Raw genomic sequence first — 27,244 nt, 5'->3', positions numbered from 1 at the left:
GGCTGTGTGATTCTCGAGCAAAGCAGTGCTTGAATAAAAGCAAAACATGCTTATGATGATAGTCCTCACAGGCACATGCATGTCAGAAAATGAAATACTTAAATAACAATAAATCTTTAACTTTAAAGGTTTGATCCACTCAGTTCAAGGAATGAACCAAGTAGTGGTGGCACTTTGACGGTGTGTTTATAATAATAAAGTAAGAGCCTGTTTAAGGAAAGGCAGTTACTTATGTGGGTGGTGCCCTTCAAGTTGCCTGCCTTGTACCCACTGTCTATTGGTCACATCAGTGAACCCACTGGGTGCACATCTTATCTGTCATGGCTTGAAGTACTGGTTGTTCCTGCGAGTAGCAAATGCTTATCTAAAGTACGCACGGTTGTTACAATGAGATTGTGAATGCCTTGTTATATTAGTTAGGGTTCCTTTGGTCACTCCAAATGTTGGTTGGATAACTGATCATTTGAGAGCTCATTATGAAGGAACAAGCACTGACCAATTTGGAATGCATGTAATTATCGGACCATAATTAATCAACCTAGACGTAACCTGGCAGCTTTGGTGACTATTGTAAAGCTTGGGCTAATTCACTCCCTTATTCTGGCTCATTTATATGTCTCTCCTGTTAATCCACTTTTTATGTTTACCATGGTGATGATGGGTAACAGCGAATCAGGGTTCACTTCTGGTGAGGGAGCCTGAGAAATGGCTACCACAACCAAGGAATGCAGGAAGTGTGCAAATGACTAATTCCTGATTTGAGAGTTAGGGATGAGAAGTAACATTGCAGGTCATTTTCGGAGCCCTGTAATTGGAATGTTTGACTACAGTGTGAATCTTATAATAAATCTTATAACCTATTGGAGGGCAAGTTGGTACCCTGGATAATCAAACTGGTTTTCACTGGCTGTTTATTCTTTTGCACTTCATGTTTCTTGGTCTATTTTTAAACTTTTTGCCTCATTCCCACATACTGCTCACTCATCGCCCTGTATTACGCTTGGCCTGTGGCTCATGTTATAAGACTCTGTCTCATTTGACCAGCAGCCCAGCCAGCAAAGCATTCAGAGTCCCTCCACCCATGCATGCTGTCTCTCATTGCTGGTGTGCACAATGACCATGCCCTTTGTACCTCTCTCTGGGTCTAACAACTCCTTGCTGTGACCTTGCTTCCATCTTTCCATATTATAATCATGGTTGAATTAAATGGAGCTTCTGTGCTTTTATGTTCCACTTGGTATCTTATCATCAAGACCACAGTGGACAGCCATTCTGAGACCAGCAGAGACTGAAACCAGTGGTGCAGGTCCGGTTTTCATTCCTGTCATGGATATTATTCAGTTTCTGTGGTCACACTCTCTTTATGTTTATAGGGTACCTACACACAAACCTCTCCAGCATTGGCAAGTTGGTAGCTTAGGTTAGGGGCCACTGGTGCAAACTCCATTTGTTGGTGTCGAACTTGAGTGAAAATCTCAATGTTCCAAGGGCATTTTTCTCACCTATATGGGATTTGCTTCTGTCCACATGGCTGTGTGGTGTGGGCAGCTAATCTTGTCAGTATGTACACTACCCAGTCATTTCATTTTTGCTATTTTTCTCCTCCTGCTGGTAGCATTAGTGGCAGAGACTGTCCCTCTGTTGTTTGTGTTGTATGTCTCCTAATTTGGGCTTCATTGATTCCAGTCCTACACCCTTTGCCTTACAAGCACCTTGACTAGAAAAGTTCATTAAAAACTTGTCTTTTCAAGTCTCACCATTCAAAGAATCTTGGTGGGTTACTATAATGTATCTGGTAGATTGTGGTAGCAGCCACACTATCACTATGTAATAGTATTGAGGTACTGAATGTTTAATGTTGTCATTGTGGTACCACTGTTTAGATTAGATTAGATTCCCTACAGTGTGGAAACAGGCCCTTCGGCTCATCAAGTCCTCACCGATCTGCTGAAGCACAACCCACCCAGACCTAATCCCCTACATTTACCCCTTCACCTAACACTACAGTCAATTTAGCATGGCCAATTCACCCAACCTGCACATTTTTGGACTGTGGGAGGAAACTGAAGCACCTGGAGGAAACCCACGCAGACACGGGGAGAACGTGCGAACTCCACACAGATAGTCACCTGAGGCGTGAATTGAACCCGGGTCTCTGGTGCTGTGAGGCAGCAGTGCTAACCACTGTGCCACCGTGCCGCCCACAATCTGGAGACTCATACTTTCCGGGACTTGATTCGAATCCTGCCATGGCGTGGAATTTGAATCCAATACAAATCTGGAATTAAAAGTGTAATGATGACCATAAAACCATTGCTTATTGTCAGGAAAAATATCGGTTCACTAATGTCCTTTAGGCAAGGAAACTGTCATTCTTACCTGATCTGGTCTAGATGTGACTCTAGATCTACAACAATGTGATTGACTCTCAACTGCTATCCAGGTAATTAGGAATTGGCAATGAATGCCAGCAATACCCACATCCTGTGAATGAATTTTTAAAAAGTGTGACCTGTTATCTTGCCATTCTGTGCTTCTTTCAACTGTTCTTTTAAAAAGAAGGAGCAATGATTCATCCAGTAAGGGGTGGTGGTAGGTGGTAATCAGCAGGTAATTTCCTTGACCATGTTTGATCTGCTGTCATGAGATTTCAAAGGATCCCAAATCACAGTTGAAGAATCCAAGGGAAATTCTTCTAACTGTGAGCCACTATATTGCCAACTCTGGTGCCTCAGTCTGCCCATGGGACAAGAAGTACCCAGGGATTGTAATGGTGGTGTTTGGGACTTTGACTTATCTTTCTGTGAGAACAATTATGTCAGACTGTTCCTTGACTAGTGTGAGGGACAGTTCTCTTGCCTTTAGCACAAGCCCTAGATGTTAGAAATAGGATTGCCACCACTGTTTTTGGTGCCAGGGCTGGTGCTGTCTGGTCCAGTCGGTTTCAATCCATTTTGACTTTTTATAACTGAGTGGCCTGCTAGGCTTTCTGAGGCACCAAAGAGTTAGCCATTTGAGTTTGGAGTCATGATAACGCCAGAGCAGTTAAGGATAGCAGACTTTCTTGTCTGCCAGAAAGATTTTCGCAACAATCAACGATGGTTTCCTGCTCATGAGTAGTGAAACTAGCTTTTAATGTCAGATTTATTATTAATTGAAATTAAATTAATCTTCGATATGGGGTTTGTATCCATGTCGCTAAAGGATTGATTTGACATTGTTAGTGCAATGACACCAACATCATCCACATCTCCCCTAAACATGTTGAACTATTTGTACTTTTGTTAAGAATTGAAATCCATCATTGGAGATATTATTTCGAATCAAGTGGAATGTAATGGTTACAAAGTGTCCAAACCTGAATGTGGTTTCAATAGGGACTGTCAAACTTTCACTTAATGCTATTATTTTTTCATCATTCATTTGTGGCACTTGCCGTTGCTGGCTGGCCAGCATTGATAACCCAAGCCAATTTGCCCTTGAGAAGATGGTGGTGAGCTGCCTTCTTGATTCGTGGCAGTCCACTTACTGTGGTTGACCCACAATGCTGTAGGGAGGGAATTCCAGGATTTGGACCCAATGACTGTGAAGGAATGGTGGTATAGTTCCAACTCATGGCGGTGAGTGGCTTGGAAGGGAACTTGCAGGTGGTGTTCCTAAGTACCTGCTGCCCCAGTCCTTCGAGGTGAAAGTGGCTGTGGGTTTGGAAAGTGCTGTCCCAGGATCTTTGGTGAATTTCTGCAAGGCATCTTGTAGATAGTATACACTGATGCTACCTGAGCGCCAGTAGTGGAGGGATTGAATGTTTGTAGATGTGGTGCTAATCGAGCCGGTTGCTTTGTACTGGATGGTGTCAAGCTTCTTGAGTGTTGTTGGAGCTACATCCGTCCAGGCAAGTGGGGATTATTCTATCACACTTCTTACTTGTGCCTTGTAGATGGTGGATAGACTTTGGGTGACAGGAGGTGAGTTACTCACCACAGTATCTCTAGTCTTTGACCCGTTCTTGTAGCCACTGTGTTTATGTGGTGAGTCCAGTTGAGTTTCTGGTCAATGGTAACCCCAAGAATATTGACAGTGGTGGATTCAGTAATGGCAAGACCATTGAATCTCAAGGGGTGTGGGTTAGAATGTCTCTTATTGGTAATACTAGAATATCAGAATCAGTCGAAGTACAGTTTTGAAATTTGAAGTTAGAAATACAAAATTTATCTTCTGCTATAAAAAGCCTGGAAAAATTAGGTTCAATTTAACCAATTTGAATCTCTTTTAATTATCATTATATGTAAGGATTTAAATAATCTCATTTCGAATATTTTAGTGAGGCTTTATTTCTGTATTGAAGTTAATTAAACAATGTTTGGAATTTACAGCGAAGCATAGAATAGGAAGCGGTTATTGAGTGTGTCAGGAGATTCCAAGGCAAACAAGAATCTTAAAATTCAATTAGATAGGTATGAAAGAAGAGCTGGTGAAGATTCATCTGTTAACGAGGCTATAAATAAAGACAAAGGTGGAAGACAAAGAAACAATTCAGAATGTTCAACAAAGTACTTTCCATTCAGAATCAAAGAAACAAAAAGAAAATTTTCCTCTAGCTTTTGAGCGAATTAAAGGCTAGTTTTATTTGAAACTGAGTTGTCAGGATTCTTTGCAATATAAGCTGAATATTGAGAGTGTCTTGGAAAGCAGCAAAGAATCATGAAGAATTTGATAAAAATAGAATAGATTTTGCCGCGAAACCAGCTAAAAATATAAAAATAGATTATAAGATCTTCTCTGAATATCTGAAAAAGATGAGAGCGAACCTGAAGTAAAAATTGGTACCTTAAAACCAGAGACATAAGAAATTATCATGGGGATTTGGTAGTGACGTTCAACAAAAGTTTTGTCTGTCTTCACATAAGACATATGTGACGTAGCAGAAATAGACAGTAACTTTGGACTAATAGCTGTGAAGAAATTTCAGTAACTACAGAGGAATCTCGATTATCCGAATTTTGGATTATCTGAACACGATTGCAAGGTCCTGATGCTTGGCTAAACTATGTTATCCGGCATTTGATTATCCGAACAAAATACTCCCCGCCGGTGTTGTTTGGATAATCAAGGTTCCTCTGTAGTAGCATTAGAGCAAAACTACTGGAGCAACATTACTGATTGAAATTCCACAATCCCCAGTATTGGATTGTCCATATCCTTGAATTGTAAAACAGCTACAAGTGTTGTGGTTACACTGATTGTGGCTTTCAACCATTTTTGAGATTCTAGAATGGTCTCAAAAAAATGGAAGTCAACAAATATAATAATTATTTAAGAGAGGAGTGAGAAATAAGACAAGAGCCACAAGTCAGTTCATTGACATCACTCGTGAGGAAATTGCAGAAATTGTTACGAAAAAAGTCTTAATAATGCACTTAGAAAAGCATAGAGTGATTACAACAAGTCATAATGGTTTTAAGGCAGGGAAATCATGTTTGAGTAATCTTTATAGAGTATTAGTGTATCTAGGAAACACCAGATGAAACATCCCATACAAGACATTAATACTTTAAGTAAGGGCTGATGAAATTGGGATGATTTATTGACCTGAATAAAGACCTGATTAACAGACGGGAAGTGAAGAGCAGAGATAAATGAGAAACTTTCAGGCTGGCTTCAGAAATTTTAAAACTATGTTTAATGTTGCCATAAACCTTTAATTTTCTGAAATTTTCTCACCATCCTCCTGCATAAAAGAAAATTTAAAATGTGCCCTTTCTCCTGCCCCCATTCTTGAAGTGCAACAGTTGCAAATCCTGGTCTATCAGAAGCAGCAGATTAGATTAGATTAGATTAGATTTACAGTGTGGAAACAGGCCCTTCGGCCCAACAAGTCCACACCGACCCGCCGAAGCGAAACCCACCCATACCCCTACATTTACCCCTTACCTAACACTACGGGCAATTTAGCATGGCCAGTTCACCTGACCCGCACATCTTTGGACTGTGGGAGGAAACCGGAGCACCCGGAGGAAACCCACGCTGACACGGGGAGAACGTGCAAACTCCACACAGTCAGTCGCCTGAGTCGGGAACTGAACCCGGGTCTCAGGCGCTGTGAGGCAGCAGTGCTAACCACTGTGCCACCGTGCTGCCCACTAATGCATGGGAACACTGCCCCTGATAAAGTCTCCCGCAAGTTGCACTCCATACTGATTTTGAATTACATTGCTAGTCCTTCACTGTTGTTCGGTTGAAATCCTGGAACTCCCTAATAGCACTCTTGGTATACCTGCAGCTCAAAGCCAACTGGGGGAATGGGCATTAAGCACTGGCCTAACCAGTGACCCCCACATTCAATGCAAGAATCTTTGTTTAAAAAGACCATCGCAGGCAATACAGCAGAGATATGTTGGGTTGCTCCATCAAATGAGAGGATTTTCCGAAAAGTTGAATAAATTGTTTCTGGATTCTTTGGAGATCAGAGGAATGAGAGGTAAACTTATTGAAACTTTCAAGATTATGATTGGATTTGGTGGGAGAGATACTGAGACATTTCCTCTGGTAACAGAACCTAGAATAACGAAGCACAGTTTCAGGACAGGGTGCTGATTATTTACAACTGGGATGAGAAATATTTTCACTGAAATAATTGAAAATCTATATTCCTGATGGTTATGAATTTGCCATCAATAATTTTATTTAATGTGTAAAGAGACAGATGTTTGGTCTGTTGGGTAATCAAGGGATATGGAGAGTTGGTTATGAGTTGAAGCCCAAGATCCGTAATGATCATTAGGATGAGTAAGTTTTGCACAGTCAGGATGGTACATGTGGAGTGTGTAAGAATTTGGAGGCATCGTGGAAATTTAGTGCAAAGGGGAATATGTGCCTTTTGCTTTCTTTTTGATTGGCACATACTTTGTAAGGTTTTTCTTTAAAAACAGGATAAATTGAAGTCCAGGGTCAGGGACCCTGCACAAAAGACTAACATGACAGATAAACCATAAGTTCATTGGTTCATGATAATTTCTAATTTAACTCTCTGTTATAGGTTACTTTCAGATTGAAGGTAAATCAGGGTAATATTGTCAGCGACAAACTAAAAGAACAGTATGAAAAATTTTAAAATCAAATTAAGATGAAGTAATTAAAATAGAGATGCTGGGCCAGGCAATGTGTTGAGTAAAAAGTGAGGTCTGCAGATGCTGGAGATCAGAGCTGAAAACGTGTTGCTGGTTAAAGCACAGCAGGTTAGGCAGCATCCAAGGAACAGGAAATTCGACGTTTCGGGCCAGAGCCCTGATGAATTCCTGATGAAGGGCTCTGGCCCGAAACACCGAATTTCCTGTTCCTTGGATGCTGCCTTACCTGCTGTGCTTTAACCAGAAACACATTTTCAGCAGGCAATGTGTTGTAATTGCACAATACGGGAGCTAGTGGACTCCATTATGGTTCACAGTGACTACATCAATTGCAAGTGTTGGCTGTTTGAGGAACTCCAGCTAAGAGTTAATGAGCTGGAGTCTGAGCTCGAAACGCTGCAACATATTAGGGAAGGGGAAGAGTTACCTGGAAACTGTTTCAGGAGGCAGTCACAGCCCTTAGATTATCTATCTTAAATTCAGTCGTTGGTCAGGGACCAGAGAGTGTGAGTACGAGCAAGGCAGTTCCAGGTGATAGTGCTGAAGGAGCCTCAGCCCTTGAGTTTGTCTTAACAGGTTTGAGATTCTTGCTCCCTGGATGGCTGAATGTGTAATCTATAGGGAGGATAAGCAAATTGACAAAAGCACTGTGGTACATGGAGCCATTCAACAGCGAGAGAAAAGATAAATGTAGTTGTAATTGCAGATAATTTGTCAGTGGAGTTGACATTGATCTCTGGCTAGAATCAAGAGTCCTAAAGGCTGTATTGTCTGCTTTAGGATATGTAGTCTGGGTGCAGAGGAATTTGGAGTGAGGCGACACGATGGCTAGCACTGCTGCCTCACAGCACCAGGGTCCCAGGCTCGATTCCAACCTTGGGTGATCGTCTGTGTGGAGTTTGCACATTCTCCCCTTGTCTGCGTGGGTTTCCTCCGGGTGCTCTGGTTTCATCCCACAGTCCAAAGATGTGCAGGTCAGGTGGATTGGCCATGCTAAATTGCCCATAGTGTTATGTGCATTAGTCAGAAGGGAATGGGTCTGGGTGGGTTACTCTTTGGAGGATCAGTGTGGACTAGTTGGGCCGAAGGGCCTGTTTCCACACTGAAGGGAATCTAATCTAATCTTAAAAAAAGATCCAGTTGTGGTCCATGTAGGTACCAATGAAAGCAGAATGAGGTTCTGCTGAGGGAATATGATCATCTAAGGGCACAATTAAAAAGCAGAGCCAGAAAGGTAATAATTTTTGGAGTACCACCTGAGCCACAAGCAAATTGGCACAGAAGCAAGAAGGCTAAAGAGGTTAAGGTATGACTCCAAGATTAGTGTGTGAGAAATAAGTTTGAATTTGTGGGACATTGGCATCAGTACTGGGGAAGGAGGGAGCTGTTCCACTGGGGTGGGCTTTGCTAAATCATACTGGGACTAGAGTCCTGACAAATCACATAGTTAAGGCTATGCATCGGGCTTGAAACAAAATAGTGGAATGGGAGGGGAGGGTGGCAGTGGATTCATTTGTACAGAAAATTATGGAAAAGATTAAGTGGGGGAGGGCTCAGCAAAGGTTGAAGTTACTTGAACAATTAATATTACAGAATATGGAAAGGGTCAGGAATCTAATCAGGCATGGCAGAATAAGGTGAATGCTGTTGAGAAGGGGGACAATCAATGCAGGACTGAAGGAGTTGAACTTAAATGCATGTAGTAAATGTGACTGCACGGGATTGGAACTCGGAATGAACTATCCAAGGATATGTGGCCTTTTGAAAAAGTAGGCAGAAGGGCAGACAGATTGGGTTGCCTTGTTGGTAAGAAGTGAAATTAAATCAATAGCAACAAGTGATACTGAGAGGCAGTATTACAACAATCATAGGGGAGCAGCTTGTGGTCGCACCCATTAGGGAACAGGCACTTCTCGATTTAGTGATGTGTAATGAAGCAAACGAGATTAGGGAGCTTAAGGTGAAGGGACCCCAGGAGACAATGACTGTAATATGATTGAGTTCACCCTCTAGGTTGAAAGGGAGAAAATTGAATCAGATGTAATGGCATTACAATTGGCTAAAGGTAACTGAGGGAGAGGTTGGCCAGAGTTGATTGGAAGGGGAGCTTAGCAGAAAAAACAGTGGAACAGTAATAACGGGAGTTTCTGGAGGTAATTTGCAAGGCAAAGCAGAAATCTATCCCCAGGAAGAAGAAACATATCAAGCGGAGGATGAAGCAACATTGGCTGACAAGGCAAGTCAGGACAGCCTAAAAGAAAAAGCATACAATGTGGTGAAGATTAATGGGAAGCCAGAGGACTGTAAAATCTTTAAAAATCAGCAGAAAACAACTAAAAAAGCTTTAAGGGCAAGAAGATGCAATATGAGTGTAAACTCATTAGTAACATAAAAAAGATTGCAAGAGATTTTTTAAAGATATCTAAAAGACAAGAGAGAGGCAAGAATGGACATTGAATCACTTGAAAATGAAGCTGGAGAAGTAGTATTGGGAAGCAAAGAAGTGGCATCTCAGAATAGGTACTTTGTATCAGTTTTCACAGTGGAAGATACCATTAGCATATCAGAACTTCGAGAGTCGGGGGGCAGAGAGTAGTATAATGGCCATCACTAGGAAGCTAGGAGAAAGTGAGGACAGCAGATGCTGGAGATCAGAGCTGAAAATGTGTTGCTGGAAAAGTGCAGCAGGTCAGGCAGCATCCAAGGAGCAGGGGAATCGACGTTTCGGGCATGAGCCAAAACGTCGATTCCTGAAGAAGGGCTCATGCCCAAAACGTCGATTCTCCTGCTCCTTGGATGCTGCCTTACCTGCTGCGCTTTTTCAGCAACACATTTTCATCACTAGGAAGCTTAAAAGTCTAAAGGCGGATAAGTCACGTGGATCAGATGGACTCCACTCCAGAGTTCTGAAGAATAAAGCTGAGGAGATTCATTGTCGTGATCCTTCAGGAGTCACAGGAATCAGGGAGGGTCCCAGAGGAATGGAAAATGTAACACCCATGATGAAGAAGGGAGGGAGGAAGACAACAGAAATTATAGGCTGGTCAGCCTGACCTCAGTAATTGGTAAGATTTTGGAGTCCATTATTAAGGATGAGATTGTGGATTACTTGGAAGTGCGTGGTAAAATAAGGGGGAATCAGCACAGCTTCATCAAGGGGCGGTCATGTCTGACAAATCTGTTGGAATTCTCTGAGGAGGTAATAAGCAAGTTAGACAAAAGAGGCAAAGTGGCACATGGAATATAATTGGGAAAGTGAGGTTTGCACTTTAGTAGGAAGAACAGAGGTTCTAAATGAGGAACATTTTTCCTGGAGCATCGGAGGCTGAGGGGTGAACTTATAGAGGGTTATAAAACCTTGAGGGGCATGGATAGGACAAATAGAAAAGGTCTTTTCCCCAGGGTGGAGAATCCAAAACTGGAGGATATAGGTTTAAGGTGAGTGGGGAAAGATATAAAGGGGCCTAAGGGGCAACTTGTTCATGCAGAAGGTGGTGGATGTATGGAATGAGTTGCCCGAGGAAGTGGTGGAGGCTGGTACAATTACAATATTTAAGAGGGATCCGAGTGGGTATATAAATAGGAAGTGTTTAGAGGGAAATGGGACTAGATTAGGTTTGGATATATGGTAGGCATGGACGAGTTGGAACAAAGGGTCTGTTTCCATGCTGTACATCTCTGTGACTATAACTATAAATTTGAAGCAAAAAGCAACTTGAGAATCCTCGTTTACGATTTTCTTAACGTTAACGTGCAGGTTCAATTGACAGTTAAGAAGACAAATGCAATTATAGAATCCCAACAGTGCAGAAAGAGGGCACCAACCCTCTGAAGAGCACCCCATCCAGACTCAGACCTCATTCTATCCCTGTTACCATGGCTAATCCACCTGACCTGAACATGTCTGAACACAGTAATTTAGCACAGCCAATCCACCTAAACTGCACATCTTTGGACTGCGGGAGGAAACCGGAGCACGGAGGAAACCCACACAGACACTGAGAATGTGCAAGCTTCACACAGATAGTTACCCAAGGGTAGAATCAAGTCCAAGACCCTGTCACTGTGAAGGCAACAGCACTAACCATTGATCCACCTTGCTGCCCTATTTGAACCCACAACCTTTGAATGGCCCCTTTAACCACTGCCTCAGTGTGCTCTTCATTGTATCACGGAATTGCAGTGTTGGTATTCATTTCATGAGGGCTGGAATAAAGAGCAAAGATGTACTGATGAAGCTGTATAAAGTGCTGGTCAGACTCCATTTAGAATATTTCAGATAGTTTAGACCCCTCTCTAAGGAAGCTTTGCTGGCATTGGAGGGGCTCCAAAGAAGGTTTGTAAGTATAATTCGAGGGATGAAGGGCTTTTCATATGAATACCAATTGAGGGCTGTGGGTCTGTACTTGATGGAGCTTAGCAGGATGAGGGGGGATGTGATTGAAACTTACAGAGGCCTGGATAGAATGGACACGGAGAAGATGTTTCCAATAGTGGCAGAGACAAGGACCCAAGCACATTGCGTCAGAGTGAAGACATGAGAACTGAGATAAGGTCGAACTTCTTCATGCAGGGAGGTTAATCTGTGGAATTCATTGCTGCAGAGAGCCGATGAGGCTAAGTCATTGAGTATATTTAAGACACAGATCCATGGTTGGTAAGGGCCGCAAGGGTTACAGGGCAAAGGCAGGAGAACAGGATTGAGAAACATATCAGCTATGATCAAAAGGCAGAGCAAACTCTATGGGCTAAATGTCCCAATTCTAATACTTTATCTTCTGGTCTTATGATAACCTTGAATTGCAGAGCAGTTTGATTGGTTGTATGGTCTTCTCCTGCTCTTATTTCCTTTATCATAACATTCTTATGTTTGAGCCAGTTGTAGTACAGGTTGTTTTGCTATAATATAAGTTGCGCTCCTCTGCAACCTCACGCTATAGAAAATGGTGCTGTAGAAGACCGCTGTAGAAAATTGCCCTACAGAAGATCGCTTTACCCATTCAATAGAAAGGTTGCATTATCCAAATACTGCCCACAATTTGTCAATCACGTCATAGCCAATTCATGTTGATGAAAACATTTAACTCACAGCTGGTATGTATCCTTACACCTATCTTGGCTTCCATGGCTGATAATATACTTGCCCAATGCAAATCTATCAACTTCATTTGTTAAGTTTTGAATTGGCCCCATCCCATTGTTAATGATATTATCAGACGTTAAGGGTTCATTGTATGCAGCAGTGAGGTGTCATGAGATCTGTAGGAGTACTGGCAACTTCTTACACCTCATCAAGAATTACCCTCATTATTGAATTAGTGATGGGTTGAAATTATGCCTCTTTGCAAAAAAGTTATCCTGTTAGGGGCTCTCTTGTGGTACTGTGGTAGTGTCCCTATTCATGAACTGAGAAACCCGATTCAAGTCCCATGTGCTCCAGTGATGTTCTGATCTGAGCAAATTGATTAGAAAAATAGTTAAAGGTATCCTGTGACACCATTTACCCACCATATTTACTTGTCTTTTAAGTGATATATGGATCTTGGTTTGACCACATCAGAGACTGGTACAACCATAAAGATGAACTCAACATGTTGTTTGTAACGTATGAGGAAATGCAGAAAGTAAGTATAAATTTAAATGGTTAAAATCATGAATTATAAGGGCCTGGTACTATTACATTACAGAAAATGCTGTTAAATCTTAATTTTAGCATTTGTATAATTTGTACTGATGTTTAATTTTTTTTTGAATACATGATATCTGTGGGTGCTGATAACTATGAAAAATATATTTGAATTTCCAGAGAGAGGAAGGATTATGTAACAAGATTTCTCAAATTTGAAAACTTGTTGCGTCAACCTGTGAAACAATCTAAAGGCCATCTAACTTATAATGTTCCAGTATGATCCATATGTTTATCCAATGACCATTTAAATGCCCTTAAGGTTGGCAAGTCCACTACTGTTGCAGGCAGGGCATTCCACACCTTTACTAATCTTTGAGTAAAGAATCTACCTCTGACATCTGTCCTATATCTATCACCCCTCAATTTAAAGCTATGTCCCCTTATGCTAGCCATCACCATCTGAGGAAAAAGGCTCTCACTATCCATCCTATCTAATTCTCTGATCGTCTTGTGTGCGTCTATTAAGTCACCTCTTAATCTTCTCTCAAATGAAAACAGCCCCAAGTCCCTCAGCCGATCCTTATAAGACCTTATATTCCCTCCATACCTAGTATATATCCTCTACACCCTTTCCATTGCTTCCATATCCTTCCTATATTGTGGCAATGAGAACTGTATGCAAGTGCGGCCGCATCAGAGTCCTGTACAGCTGCAACATGACCTCATGACTCTGAATACTACCTACAGTGTCAGGAAACTCTCCTGTACAGATTGGACAAAAACTAACCCATCTAAAGAACTCGAATTATAATGTTTCCAGTCAATATTTGGAAAGTTAAAGTTCCCATAACAACTGCCTTGTTACTTTCACTCCTGTCCAGAGTCATCTTTGCAATCCTTTCCTCTACATATCAGGAACTATTCGGAGGCCTATAGAAAACTCCCAACAGAGTGACCTTTCCTTTCCTGTTTCTAACTTCAGTCCATATTACCTCAGTAGAAGACTCCTCAAACATCCTTTCTGCCACCATAATACTGCCCTTGACTAACAATATCACGCCTCCTGCTCTTCTCCCCTCTTTTACCACTTCCCTGATCTTACTGAAACATCTAAACCTTGGATCCTGCAACAACCATTTCTGCCCCTTCTCTGTCCATATCTTTGAAATGACCACAGCATCGAAGTACCAGGTACCAACCCATGCTGCAGGTTCACCCACCTTATTCCGGATGCTCCTGCCGTTGAAGTAGACACACTTCAAACATCTTCCTGCCTGCTGATACACTCTTGCAACCTTAAAATCATATTCATGACCTCATTACTCTCAATCTCCTGTACACTGGAACTATAATTCATGTTCCCATCCCTTTGCTGAATTAGTTTAAACCCTTCCAGAAAGCATTAGCAAATTTCTCCCCCAGGATATTGGTACTCGTCTGGTTCAGGTGTAGACCATCCCGTTTGAAGAGGTCCCACCTACCCCCAAATGAGCCCCAATATCCAAGTATCTGAATCTCTCCTTCTTGCATCATCCCTGTAGTCTTGTGTTCAACTGCTCTCTCTCCCTATTTCTCACCTCGCTAGCACGTGCCATGGGTAACAAACCAGAGATAACAACTCTGTTTGTTCTCGCTCTAACCTTCTACCCTGGGCGGCAAGGTGGTTCAGTGGTTAGACTGCTGCGTCACAGCGCCAGGGTCCTGGGTTTGATTCCCGCCTGTCTGTGTGGAGTTTGCACATTCTCCCCATGTCTGGGTGCTCCGGTTTCCTCCCACAATCCAAAGATGTGCAGGTCAGGTGAATTGGCCATGTTAAAATTGCTCACAGTGTTATGTGCATTACTCAGGGGAAAATAGAGGGTAGGGGAATGGGTTTGGGTGTGTTTCTCTTCAGAGGGGCGGGTGGCAGGTAAAAAGTTACATTCTCAGGTAAACTGTAACAATTGGTATAAGCCCAGATAAAATGTTGAAGGTGTTAACCCCCCCCCCCCCCCCCCCACCGTGTTCTGTTATCTGTGCCATAATGTTTAGACTGATTCTAATCTAAAAAATTGAGTTTACAGAGTCTTACAAAGATTCATGCAGTTTTTGAGCAAAGCACAATGCAACTCTGCAAGTACAAATTCACCCCACAAATGTATATGTGTATGTGTCCATGTGGGTCTTTGTGTGCGTGTGTCTGGGGTGTGCGTATATAGGAATGCCTGTATGTGTGTGTCTGGGGTGGGGGATTGTGAGTGTTTGTGAGAGAGAGTGTATATATATGTGTGTGTGAGTGTAAAGGGGCCTAAGTCTGTGAGAGGGTGCATGTGAGAGTGTGGGAGTGTGTGTGTTTGTATGGGGTGGGGGGTTGTGAGTGTGAGAGAGTGTATATATGTGTGTGTGAGTGTAAATGGTCTACGTCTGTGACAGGATGCATGTGGGAGTGTATGTCTGTAGGAATGTGCATGTGTGTGTCTGGGGTGGGGTGGGGGTGTTGAGAGTGTCTATGAGAGAGAGTGTATATGTGTATGTGAGTGTAAAGGCGTCTAAGTCTGTGAGAGGGTGCATTTGAGAGTTTGGGTGTGTGTGTGTGTGTGTGTGTGTGTGTGTGTGTGTGTGTGTGTGTGTGTGTGTGTGTGTGTGTGTGTGTGTGTGTGTGTGTGTGTGTGGTGCAGTGCAATGCACCCTCTCACAGACTTAGACCCCTTTACTTTCTCACGCACACACACATATATACTCTCTCTCACAGACACTCACAACCCACCACCCCAGATACTTACACACAAGTACTCTTGTACAGACACACACACACACACACACACACATACACATGTACGTTTGTGGGGTGAATTTATACTTGCAGAGTTATGTTGTACTTTGCTCAAAAAACTACATGAATCCATGTAACGTTCTGTTAACTCATTTTTTAGATTAGAATCAGCCTAAACATTATGGCACAGACAACAGAATGCAGGGGGCTAACACCTTCAACATTTTTATCTGGGCTGACACCAATTGTTACAGTTAACCTGAGAATGTAACTTTTAAAAAGAGTTTTGTTATTTTCATATGAAAGAAGTGAAACTATCATGGTCATTCTAACAGATGAGAGACTTAACAATCAAGGTATTTTTCAATGTATAATTTCAGTTACATCACATTGTAAATTTGTGCTATAAATTCTGGTCTTATGATCTTATACTCCACAACCACCTGATGAAGGAGCTGCACTCCGAAAGCTAGTGCTTCCATTTAAACCTGTAGGACTATAATCTAGTGTTGTGTGATTTTTAACTTTGTTATTGAGGGGACAGCCAAAGGGGATCCCTGCACTGACTGCTTCTTACCCTTTCTAACAGGCACCCATCTATCTTCATTTCTTGGAGTAGCCACCTCCCTATAGCTTATATCTGTATCTATCTCTGCCTCCCAAATGATCCTGAGTTCATCTAGTTCCAGCTCCACTACCCTAACACGGTCTTCAAGGAGCTGGATTTGGTGCACTTCCTGCAAGTATATTCAACTGAGATGCTAATCATGACCCTCACCTCAAACACCCCACAGGTGGAACATTGAACTGCAAATAGCTAACTCATATACTGTAGGGGGGAGAAAAAAACGTCCCAGAAGTCTATGCACTTCAGTAAGTTTTTAAATGAAGAATTTACCTTCCCAACAGCCCCCGGTTTCTGCTCTTGCCGCTCCTGCTGCAGGCATGTCCACACTGGTCCCAGTATGCACTGACTTATTGGGTATGATGGCGATGGGCCCAGCCTAGCTAGCCTTGAATTCTCCAGTCCCACTGTTCACCATCTCTGCTCTCTTTCCGGGCATGTCAGGCAGTGCCTTATCAATGGGAATGATGCAATGCCCACAAAGGGAGAGGCTGAATAGAGGGGAGTTTCTTTCTCTGGAGCGTCTGATGCTGAGGGGTGACATTAGAGAGGTTTATAAAATCAGGAGGGGAACGGATAAGGTAAATAGATGCCCAGCATGGGTGAGTCACAAACTAGAGGTCATAGGTTTAAGGTGAGAGGGGAAAGATTTAAAAGAGACCTGAGGGGCAACTTTTTCACGCTGAGGGTGATGGAATGAGCTGCCAAATGGGAGTGATAGAAACTGGTACAATTACAGCATTTAAAAGGCACCTGGATGGGTATATGAATAAGAAGGGTTTAGAGGAATATGGGCTAAATACTGGTAAATGAGACTAAATTTACCTAGGATCTGGTCAGCATGGACCAGTTGGACCAAAGTGTCTGTTTCCGTGCTGTAACTCTCTCCAACTCTATAACATTGGCTAAACACTATTTCAGTAGCCCACTTATTCTGCTACCTACAGATAGGTTTTCCCATGTAACTTTTAAAATTATTGTAAATCCTTGTCCATGGTTATATACTGTTCCTCAAGTGGACATTTCTTTTTCATAAACCATCCAAGATATTCTTAGCCCACAGTGACTTGCTTCCTTTTTCCTTTTCCAACTCAATGACATCTGTTAATCCTCAAATTTACTTTGGCATGAAGAATACCCTGGACATTACCCCTTTTGTCAAAGCTAGGCAAATCATGCATCCTCATTTGAATTCTCAAGAACTTGATCTGTTGAATCCAAATACATGCTCATGTCCACATTCTGCATGGTGAACAATGGACCAGCTGTCTGTATCGTTGTACTCTCAATGTCTGATTATTGTAGCCTCATCTGTTTGATTCAGAGATAGAAAACCCTAAGAGTAGATACTGTTAACAATCCTTTGCTTCACAAATCCATCTTCATGATAATAAGAATCACGTAGACCTATATTCCAGGGTTATAAACTGATTAGGGTACACTAACCTTTGTCATAAAGTAGACAAAATTTAAAATGCAGGTCTTTACTTTAATAAAACCAGAGATTCCAGGGTTTTAAGCAAAAGAAGGAAATTTACTGTGAAAGAGTTAATAAAGCCTAATATGCAATACTACCTATGACTCTTAATATCCAGAACTAAAATGAGGTAAATTTGACTAGTTTGCCTATTGATTCTCACACACCACAAATGCACATTAAATAATAGGCAGTCTGATAAATTTCTTCATCACCCACATAGACGACGGTAACTGTTGTTAATCACATAATCCTTTTAACTGTCATGAGAGTTTTCAGTTTTACTTCTTCAAGGAAATAGTCTTTGATTTCTGACAGTAACTGCCCAGGAACTGTTCGCCTTTACTCCAGTTCTTCTCCAGATATGTTATCTTCCTGCATTCAACTGGCTGGATATCTTCATCTAAATGCTGGGAATTAACCGTGCTCTCTTGTAGTTCCAAGTGGATAACTACTGCACACGACCAGTCTCTGACCCAATTCTCAGTTTTATTGAGAAGATGACTGCACTTCAGTTTATCTTAGCTGACAGCTTCTCATAACAGATCCCTCTGAGCCCTAATTCCCAAATGCATTGGGCAGCCATTGCCCCTAGTCCCCAACTTGTCAGCTACGAAGAGCTTAAAAAACTGCTCCATGTCTTTTCCTGTAGTCACCTGCACTGAGCCACTGACAGAATTTAAGCTGTCCAGAGCCATTTACCTGAATGAGTGCAGGCCCAACAACACTCGAGAAGCTTAACACCATTCAGGGCAAAACATCTTGCTTGATTGGCATGTATCCACAGGCATTCATTCCATCACTAGTGCTCAGCAACAGTATGTACCATTTACAGAGAGTGCAGAAATTCAAAGAGGCTCCTTTGTCAGCACCTTTCAAACCCACAATCACTTCCAATTCATCCAAGAAGACGGTGGAGTATGATGCTTCAGCTTTTTTTCTCTTGTCTTTTTTCTTTCTTTCTTCTATGTATGCTTTTCTCTCTTCTCGTCCTGAATTCCTGGCCTCAGCGCGGACCTGGCATTTGGTAATGGATGAGTTTATACTTTGTCTAACTAGCATTCTCCCTCTGTTAACATATTTTACAGAAGCTATACATCAGATTTATAATTGAGTAACAGCATTTTAATTTGTTAAAGGATATCAGAAGCGTAATAGTAAAAGTTGCATCGTTTCTTAATAAAATGCTGGATGGAAAAACCTTGGAGTCAATTGTGGATCATTGCACCTTTGCATATATGAAAACAAACCCTGCAACAAACTACCGAGCTGCGTTGAAGCATTTCAGTCATGACATTGGCCATTTCTTTAGAAAAGGTGAGTTATTTTATTGATTACAGAACTGAACTAAGGCAGTACAAATCAGTTTTAAGTTTGTTCTAAAGAATGGTTCCAGTTCCATTTCTTAATTTAAGTGTTTAAATTGAAATGGTGGATATATTTACAACATCGTAGCCTATTGCATCAAACTTTGATGATTAACCAGAAAATAGTACAATGTTACTTTGGAATGCTCATGATGCAGGAATCATTGTACATTGGATCTTGATTTGTAATCGCTGAGGATAATTCCATAATCCAGTACTGCCCGCAATGCAGTTGGTCCCAAGAAGATCATTGCTGGCATTCAGTCCAAGGATTTAAACGCATTCACTAGCTCATGCTTTTATAAGATGCATTTCCTGTTAGTGTTTCTGAACCAGGTTTGGAATTATCCTTGTTGGGAAATTGTATATGTGTAGAGTACAAGAATTGGGATATGGATACATTTGTACATTACTGGGTTGCAAAGGATTTATCATGTGATTGCTTGGAACTGAAATAGCAAAAGGTAAAAGGTACTACAGTATATTTGTTCTCTCCAAAAAAAAAGTGACTTTGGAAAGTAGTGGCTAGCAAAGGTTCAACAGAAATGCAAGAGTGGAATTTTATTGCTTCAAGTGCTGAGCAAACCTGGAAAAACTTGATGGCTTAACGACAGCCTCTGGATTGACCTAATTGGTATTATCTTCAATCCACATTTGGGTAGAAGTCGACTGTTATTGAAGGGGTTTGCAAGGACAAGCAAAACCTTCTCTCAGTTGAAGGTCAGAAGTTGGATCTGAAAGCATCATAACTCTCCCAGTGAAATAGTTTCAAAAAGATCTGATAAAGTCTCCTTACTTTTCTCAGCTGAATTGACAGAAATTCAAAGAAATTATGAGAGATCTGAATGTGTCCCTTTATTTGCAGGCCGTCTCCCTGATTTTTGCCTCAGCCTTTTCCTTTCTCTGTATTAGCTCTGCAGAGTCACATTCATCTTTGTCCTGTCTGTCTATAACTTTTTTATTCACTCATGGGACATGGACATTGCTGGGCCAACATTTATTGCCTGTCCGTCATTGTCCTTGAGAAGGTGGTGGTAATTTGTCTTCTTGAACTACTGCTGCTCTTGTGCTGTAGGTATACCTACAGTACTGTTGGGGAGGGAATTCCAGGAATTTGACCCAGTTACATGTATTTCCAAGTAGGATGGCAAGTGATTTGGAGGGGTACTTGCAGATGTTGTTCCCATGTGTATGTTCCCCTGCTCCTTCCAGATGGAAGTGTTTGTCAGTTTGGAAGATGCACACTAAGAAGCCTTGGTTTGTTGCTCGTACACACTGCACAACGTTGGTGCCGGAGTGACTGAATGTATATGAATTTCGTGTCAATCAAGCGGTCTGCTTTGTCTTGGATGAGTGTTTTTGGAGCAGCACTGATCTAGGCAAGTTTGGAGTAATTAATCACTCTCCTGACTTGTGCCTTGCACGTGATGGACAGTTGGGAGTTAAATTATTTGCTGCCTCTGACCTGCTGTTTTAGCCACTGAATCCAGTTCAATTTCTGTCAGTGGTAAGTTGCAGGATGAATCAGGTGGGATTCAATGATTGTGATCCCTTTGAATGTCATGGGATGATGGTTGAATTCTCTCTTATTTGGACATGGTCATTGCCTGGTCTTTATGTGGTGTGAATATTACTTATCACTTTTCAGCCTAATCCTGGATATTGTCCAACTTATTGCATTTGAACTTGGACTGCTTCAGCATCTGGAGTTGTGAATGGTGCAGAATATTGTGCAATTACTGGCAAATATCCACACTTCGGACCTTATGATGGAGAGAAGGTCATTGTCAATGCAGCTGAAGATGCTCTGAATGAACTCCGGTGTGTCTGTGTCTGGCATTCAGAGGAATACAGTTTAATTCACATAGTAGCTTAGGTAAATGAATTTTCCACTTGCGTGAAGAATTTCAGCAGTTCAAGAAGTCATCCACCACCACTTTTTGAAGATAACTAGGGATGGGCCCAGCATGTCCCATGAATCAAGAAAAAACAGTGTGTGTGTAATAACTGGTTTTTTAAAGTTATTGGAAAGCCTAGTGAAAGACACTTTTGTTCTAAATAACAGTAATAAAGAGGAAGCGAACTGATCAGTTTGATCTTGGGTATTTACATTTTTATTGTGTTTCATGGAGCAGTGCTTGACATCCAGTGCACTCCTTCTGTCAGAGTGGCTTCAAAGTTTAGGGTTTGGTGTGGGATCTTCTGGAGACAAGTGAAATTGAATTTGGAATAACGTCAATTGGTAAAGAATAAAGGGACAAATGCCAGGTTTCTCATTCAAAAAAACCATCTGCGGCACCTAATTTTATTTTAAACTTGGAGGAGACATCCCTTACAAGTTTTAATTAAGTCAATTAAAGGCTAATATGTTTGTGAGGAACTTAAAGGTGGACATTTCTATTTCTTTTTTCTTCTAATGGACTACTTTCTGAATTCTAGCATCTGCAGTCATTGTTTTTACCTACTTTCTGACACCTGACTGCTGCAGCAAAAACAAGCCTGTGAAAGGACAAGTGTTTCTTAATGTAGAGAATCTGTTTTTTTTTCAATAATCAGGATCATTTTGCCTCAAAACTCAATATTGTGATGTATTAATAATCACGATTCAGTTATGTTAATAATTAGATCTGAAATAACTCCACAGAGGCCGAGGGTACACAATTCTATAAAAGCTATGAATGCAGCAATAATTAAGAGCATAAAGGTACACCAGATGGTGAGTCACTTGAGTTGGTAAGCATTCAGTTACCATTAAAGCGGCTTGATGTGGAAATGGGAATCAAAACATCAAGGAGAATTAGAACTTAAATCACATCAACAAAGCGAAAAGGATCTTAAGAGATAGGGTAAAAGAGGGCATCTATGAGGCTGGAAGTGGAACTTTAGCAGACATGATGGAATAAAAAGAGAAAATTGAAATGAACACAAAATTAGAAGGCGTGAGTTTTAAAACAAAAAAGACCTCAGATGCAGAGAAAGATTCTGATGAGGAAAATTTAGGCATAATATAAAGTCCAGAATGGAAAGGTTGAAATTTGTACAGGTTGTACTGATGTGGAAGAAATCGTCATATTGTTTGCAAAGTAGTAAAATAAATGAAGTGGTTGAACGAACATCGGACACTGCTGGGGTAGAGCATATGATGTCTGCTGTCACAACAGATTTTGATAAATTATGATGCATAAGTTAAGGCTATTTTGGATCTGTGTTGGTTCCTGAAACACTCAGACAAAAAGTTTGAGAGTTAAGGAAACAGAGGAATGCATTGAATTTGAATGGGTGACAGGGTAATTTTTATTTAGATATTGTATGAAGCTCTGAGTAATTATTCTCTTAGGTGAATTCACTAACTAGAATAATTAGGATTCATGTTAAAGACCAGAAGGTTGCAACAGCTAGAAAAACAGCAGAGATGGATGACGAGGATTATGAGTTGATCTATGAAAGTAAATTCTCTTTTTTTGTCAATCCCATAAACCTAAGAAGGATAGTAGGTGGGAGAGTGAAAAGAAGCTAAAAGAAAGGAAATATGAAAGTGTCTCAGGAATTTTTCATTAATTGAAAAGGAGGATATTAAGGGTAAAAGTAAGAATCAAAGGCCAAAGTGTACACTATTCATTCTGAACACTGTAATTTGCATGGGAAGTCTTCAGGACTTACTTGGATATTTATAAGAGTGAGTTCAAGTAAGGAGCTTAGATGGAAAACACCACAGCTTTAACTACAACTGTGAGACTAAAACATTACTCGGAGATAAATAAAGTAAATGAGAAGTAGGAAGGATTTCTCGTCCAAAGGAAAGTAACCGTTTTTCTCAAATGATATGTTAACTCGTAACTATATTAAGGGATATAGGAAATAGCAAAATCTCTTTCTTTTGTGAAAGATATACTTCCTCCAAAGTGTGCATTGACATCCAAATGTAATAAATGAACAGGTGGAGAATATATGCCCCTTTGTTTGTACAAAAAGCACTTAGATTATGACGTAATATTCAGAATAATGACAGAGTTTTTATGAAATTACCCATGGATGAGATTGACTTGCTGCGAGGAAATGATTTGATTGGAGCATAGATGGTAACTTTGCCTTGAATTGCAGTGTCCAAGTGAGAATCAAGAAGTGGAACAATTACAGGTATTTTTCCACTGTCTGTCATGGCCAGAGTAATCACAACCTGAGTTCATCAGAGGTCAAAGTTATACCAGAAACAGATGTTGGAACAACTGAGAGTTTTTTAAAGACAGGTTGAAAGATTGATGAATTTTGAAAAATTAACAATAAATGTTTCATAAGCCATCTTTGGATCTGCTTGTTAAGCCTCACTAGAGTTAAGCAAGTTAGCTCAATCAGCTCATGTTGAAACTGAGGTTGAAGGATTTCCAGAGTGTTATTATGCTAAAACCAGACTGGAGAGCAAGTGGTGAATCCTCTCAGGTATGCTGATAGAGAATGGACAGTTATTAATCAGATAGTGGTACCATCCAAATGTCCTAAAGAAATATTGCGTATAAAATACCCGTGGCAAGACAAGTAGGAATATGGAAAACTCGAGCGTTGATCAATATTTTTCCTAGCCAGGTATTTATAAGGACGAAATGCAGTTCTGTAAACTTGTCATAAACTTGAAAGATCTTGTCAAAGTACTAATGGTAATGTGTAGAGATACACTGGATGTTCATCTTTAGCCGAACATAATGTGGATTGTAGGGGAATTGGCACCAATAAAACAACACCCTTGTTAAACCTGGTAAACAAGCTGAAGTGAAATAGAGATTTAGTACTTGTTAGAAAATCACTTAATTGAACTTGTCCATTGCAGTTGGAGTTCACCAGGAGTGTGAGTTCCTCAACATGAAGTATTAATTAGATTCTGCATAGATTACAGAAAAGTAAATGCAGTAACAAAAACAGATTTGTACCAAATTTCTCAGTTAAAAATTTGTATGGATAGGGGTGGCAGTGCCTCATTTGTTTCTGAGATTGACTCATTGAAGGGATACGAGAAATGACTGTCAAGAGCTAGCAATATCAGCTTTTGTTGCACTAAATCAGTGAGTCAGTGTCGAATCATGTTGCTTGGGTTTAAAAGCTCTCTTGTTACATTTCAAAAAACTAATGAACCAAATGGTCTTCAGTGTAGCTAATTATGTGGTTTCCTTAGATGACGTATTAATATGCAAATAAACTTGCAAAGAACATGTAACACAATTGGAAACCCTATTTAGTTACAGTTAGCTGACTTGGAAATAAACTTTGTTAAGTGTGAATTTATGAAAACAAGATGAACTTTCCTTGGAGGCACAGTGGAGCAAGATCAAATGTTGTCAAGAATAGTGAAAGTAAAGGACAGAACTCCCTGTTCCTAAAACTAAGCGGGAAAGTCTTGAGATTTTGGGGTATACAACTTTTTATCAGAAATTTGTGCCAAACTTCAGCACAATACAGGCAAAGTAATAATGTCAAATAGCTGTTGATAAGCTGAAGATAATCCAAATGAATGAAGCCAACTGGATTCCCTGACTTCACGAGCTCTGTTAGTGACAATTGATCCAGTGACTTTGGAGTGATATGGACATATTTCAAGATGATGACTTGAGAACATAGAAGTCAGTAGAGTACTTTTTATCAGTATCAATAGAAATGCTCTACAGTAGGAATGGAAATTCTGGGATTATTGCTGGCTCTTAAACATTTCAAAGTTAACATCTATCACAACCACAAAGAAACACATTGATGCTTACCATAATCTTGTTGCCTTTGTAAAGAAATTTAAAGTTCAAAATGCTGGATTATTCGTCAGAACATGTTAATTCAACATTTGTAATAAAAATGTTCATATTGTTGGAGGAGGTAATGTAGTTGATGCACTATCATAATTGTAATGAAACTGAAATAGTTCAGAGATTGAAATGGTAAGAAAATGTATGAATTTTGTATCAAGAATGAATGTAAATTTATGTAATTTTTGTTCTGTTGTATATGTGTAACATCACATTGTAATATATAACATTTCTGAAAATATCATTTCCTCTTCCGAGTATAGAGACGTGTTAGCAAAGCATATATTTACAGATTATGAAAATTATACTATGGACATGTTTGAAACAAAATCTTAATGGAGACTATTTTCTGTGTGTCATTTATTTAAAAAAAAGTAATTTTGTGTCCAGGGAAGTTTTAGAGAGAACTATGGAGTTGTATTCCTTTAGTTGTTGAGTAAAAACCCAGTGGATTTATGCTGTCATCAAGGGTTGTTTTTGTTGTAAACTCTTATTGATGTGATTAAATATATTGTAATTTATATTTAATGTTTAAAATCTGGCATTTTTCTAGGGATTGTTGGAGACTGGAAAAATCACTTTCTTGTGGCTCAGAATGAGTGGTTCGATTCCATCTACCAGGAGAGGATGGCGGGGTTGCCTCTGAAGTTTGACTATGACCTCAAATAAGCAGTAATTGGAAGATTTTAGAAATGTCCAGCTAGCTCAACCTTGTAAGAAAGAAATGAGGGACAAGAATATGGAGAATTATGGACAGCTCAAAATCACGTACAGCACGGAAAAAGACCCTTCGGTCCAACTTGTCCATGCTGACAGATATTCTAAACTAATCTAGTCCTATTTACCAGTTTTTAGCCCATATCCGTCTAAACCCTTCCTATTCATATACTCATCCAGATGCCTGTAAGAAAATTACTGGAATCTATTATTTTGAATGTAGGAACGGGGCACTCGGTTATAGTTTATTGGTTGGAGTTCGCATTGATTCATGAAATAGAAATCCAGCTTGGCAATTCAGTTTGAAGTTTTTTCAGGTTTAATTAGAAAAATCGATGAGGGGAAACCAGCGGATGGAGTGTAACTGGATTTTCAAAACACTGTATAAGGTGCCAAACCCTCAATATGGTTGGTGGTAGCATGTTAACGTGGATTGAGAATTCGTTAAGAAACAGAATACACAGGATAAATGGGTTTTTTTGAAGCTCAGGTGCTGTAACAAGCAGGGTATTGCGAGGGTCAGTGTGGCATCTCTGCTTACAGTCAGTGACAATAACTTGTATATGCTGTTCGTTATAATATATCTCGATATCCCAAGAAACCTTAGATAATTGGGAAACTAAGATGTGAGGGAGATGTGAGGCTGTGATGTGAATGATGTGAATAAGGCATTTAATGAGCAAGGTCAGAACTAGCAGAATGTGGGAATCATCCACTTTGGTAGGGAAAAAAAATATCATTTTCTCCATTTTAAAGACTGGAAATTTGGTGTTTTTCAGCGAGGCCTGCATGTCTGTACACAAACCATAAAAAATTGACATGCTAGTGCAGCAATTGTAATTTGACGTTGAGCAACATAGCATAATATAATCAAGCACAGTCATTGTGACTTCATGAAGGGAAAATCATGCCTGACTAATTTAATAGAATTCTTTGAAGTGGTAACAAGCAGAATTGAGAAAAGGAAAGCCAGTAGATGTAATATTTTTGGATTTTGAAAAGTGTTGAAATGGTACCGGATATGTTAGGTTACTTAAGAGAGTCCATGTTGTTGCGGTTACTATATTAGCATGGATAGAGGTTTAGCTAACTAATAGAAGACAAGAGACATGGGGGTAAAAAAGGGGGAGGCGTGGCATTACTTGTCAAAGACAGTATCACAGCAGTGGAATGGACGATGGAAGAGGACTTGCCATCTGAGGTAGTTTGGGCTGAGGTTAGAAATAGGAAAGGTGAGGTCACCCTGTTAGGTGTTTTCTACAGGCCTCCTAATAGTCCTAGAGAAGTAGAGGATAATATTGCGAGGATGATTCAGGAAAAGAGTGAAGGTAGCAGGGTGGTTGTTATGGGGGACTTTAACTTCCCAGATATTGACTGGGAGAGCTATAGCTCGAGTTCATTAGATGGGTCGGTGTTTGTACAATGTGTGCAGGATGGTTTCCTGACACAATATGTCGACAGGCCAACAAGAGGGGAGGCTATATTGGATTTGGTTCTAGGTAATGAACCAGGCCAGGTGTTAGACTTGGAGGTAGGTGAGCACTTCGGGGACAGTGACCACAACTCGGTGACTTTTACTTTAGTGATGGAGAGGGATAATCGTGTGCCGCAGGGCAAGAGCTATAGCTGGGGGCAGGGAAATTATGATGCAGTGAGGCATGACTTAGGATGTGTGGATTGGAAAAACAGGCTTCAAGAGAAGAACACTAATGAGATGTGGGGAGTGTTCAAGGAGCAGCTACTGCGTGTCCTCGATAGGTATGTACC

The 27,244-nt window shown here is 40.6% G+C and overlaps 1 protein-coding gene across 2 annotated transcripts in view; it reads left to right on the top strand.

The window, feature by feature from the left end:
* LOC132829952 (amine sulfotransferase-like) overlaps window positions 1-26,762 on the top strand; it is a 43,840-nt gene extending 17,078 nt beyond the window's left edge. For both annotated transcript variants that reach the window (XM_060847380.1, XM_060847379.1), the window contains exons 5-7: window positions 12,657-12,751; window positions 18,750-18,927; window positions 25,314-26,762. In XM_060847380.1, coding sequence (XP_060703363.1) covers window positions 12,657-12,751; window positions 18,750-18,927; window positions 25,314-25,429 — 389 coding nt within the window. In that variant the 3' untranslated portion in view covers window positions 25,430-26,762. The remainder of the gene's footprint in view (window positions 1-12,656; window positions 12,752-18,749; window positions 18,928-25,313) is intronic.
* The last annotated feature ends 482 nt before the right edge of the window (window positions 26,763-27,244 follow it).

Source organism: Hemiscyllium ocellatum, chromosome 30 (assembly GCF_020745735.1).
Source record: "Hemiscyllium ocellatum isolate sHemOce1 chromosome 30, sHemOce1.pat.X.cur, whole genome shotgun sequence".
Lineage (NCBI taxonomy): Eukaryota > Metazoa > Chordata > Chondrichthyes > Orectolobiformes > Hemiscylliidae > Hemiscyllium > Hemiscyllium ocellatum.
Note: the sequence above shows the minus strand (reverse complement) of the source record. Positions and strands in the feature narration are given on the sequence as shown.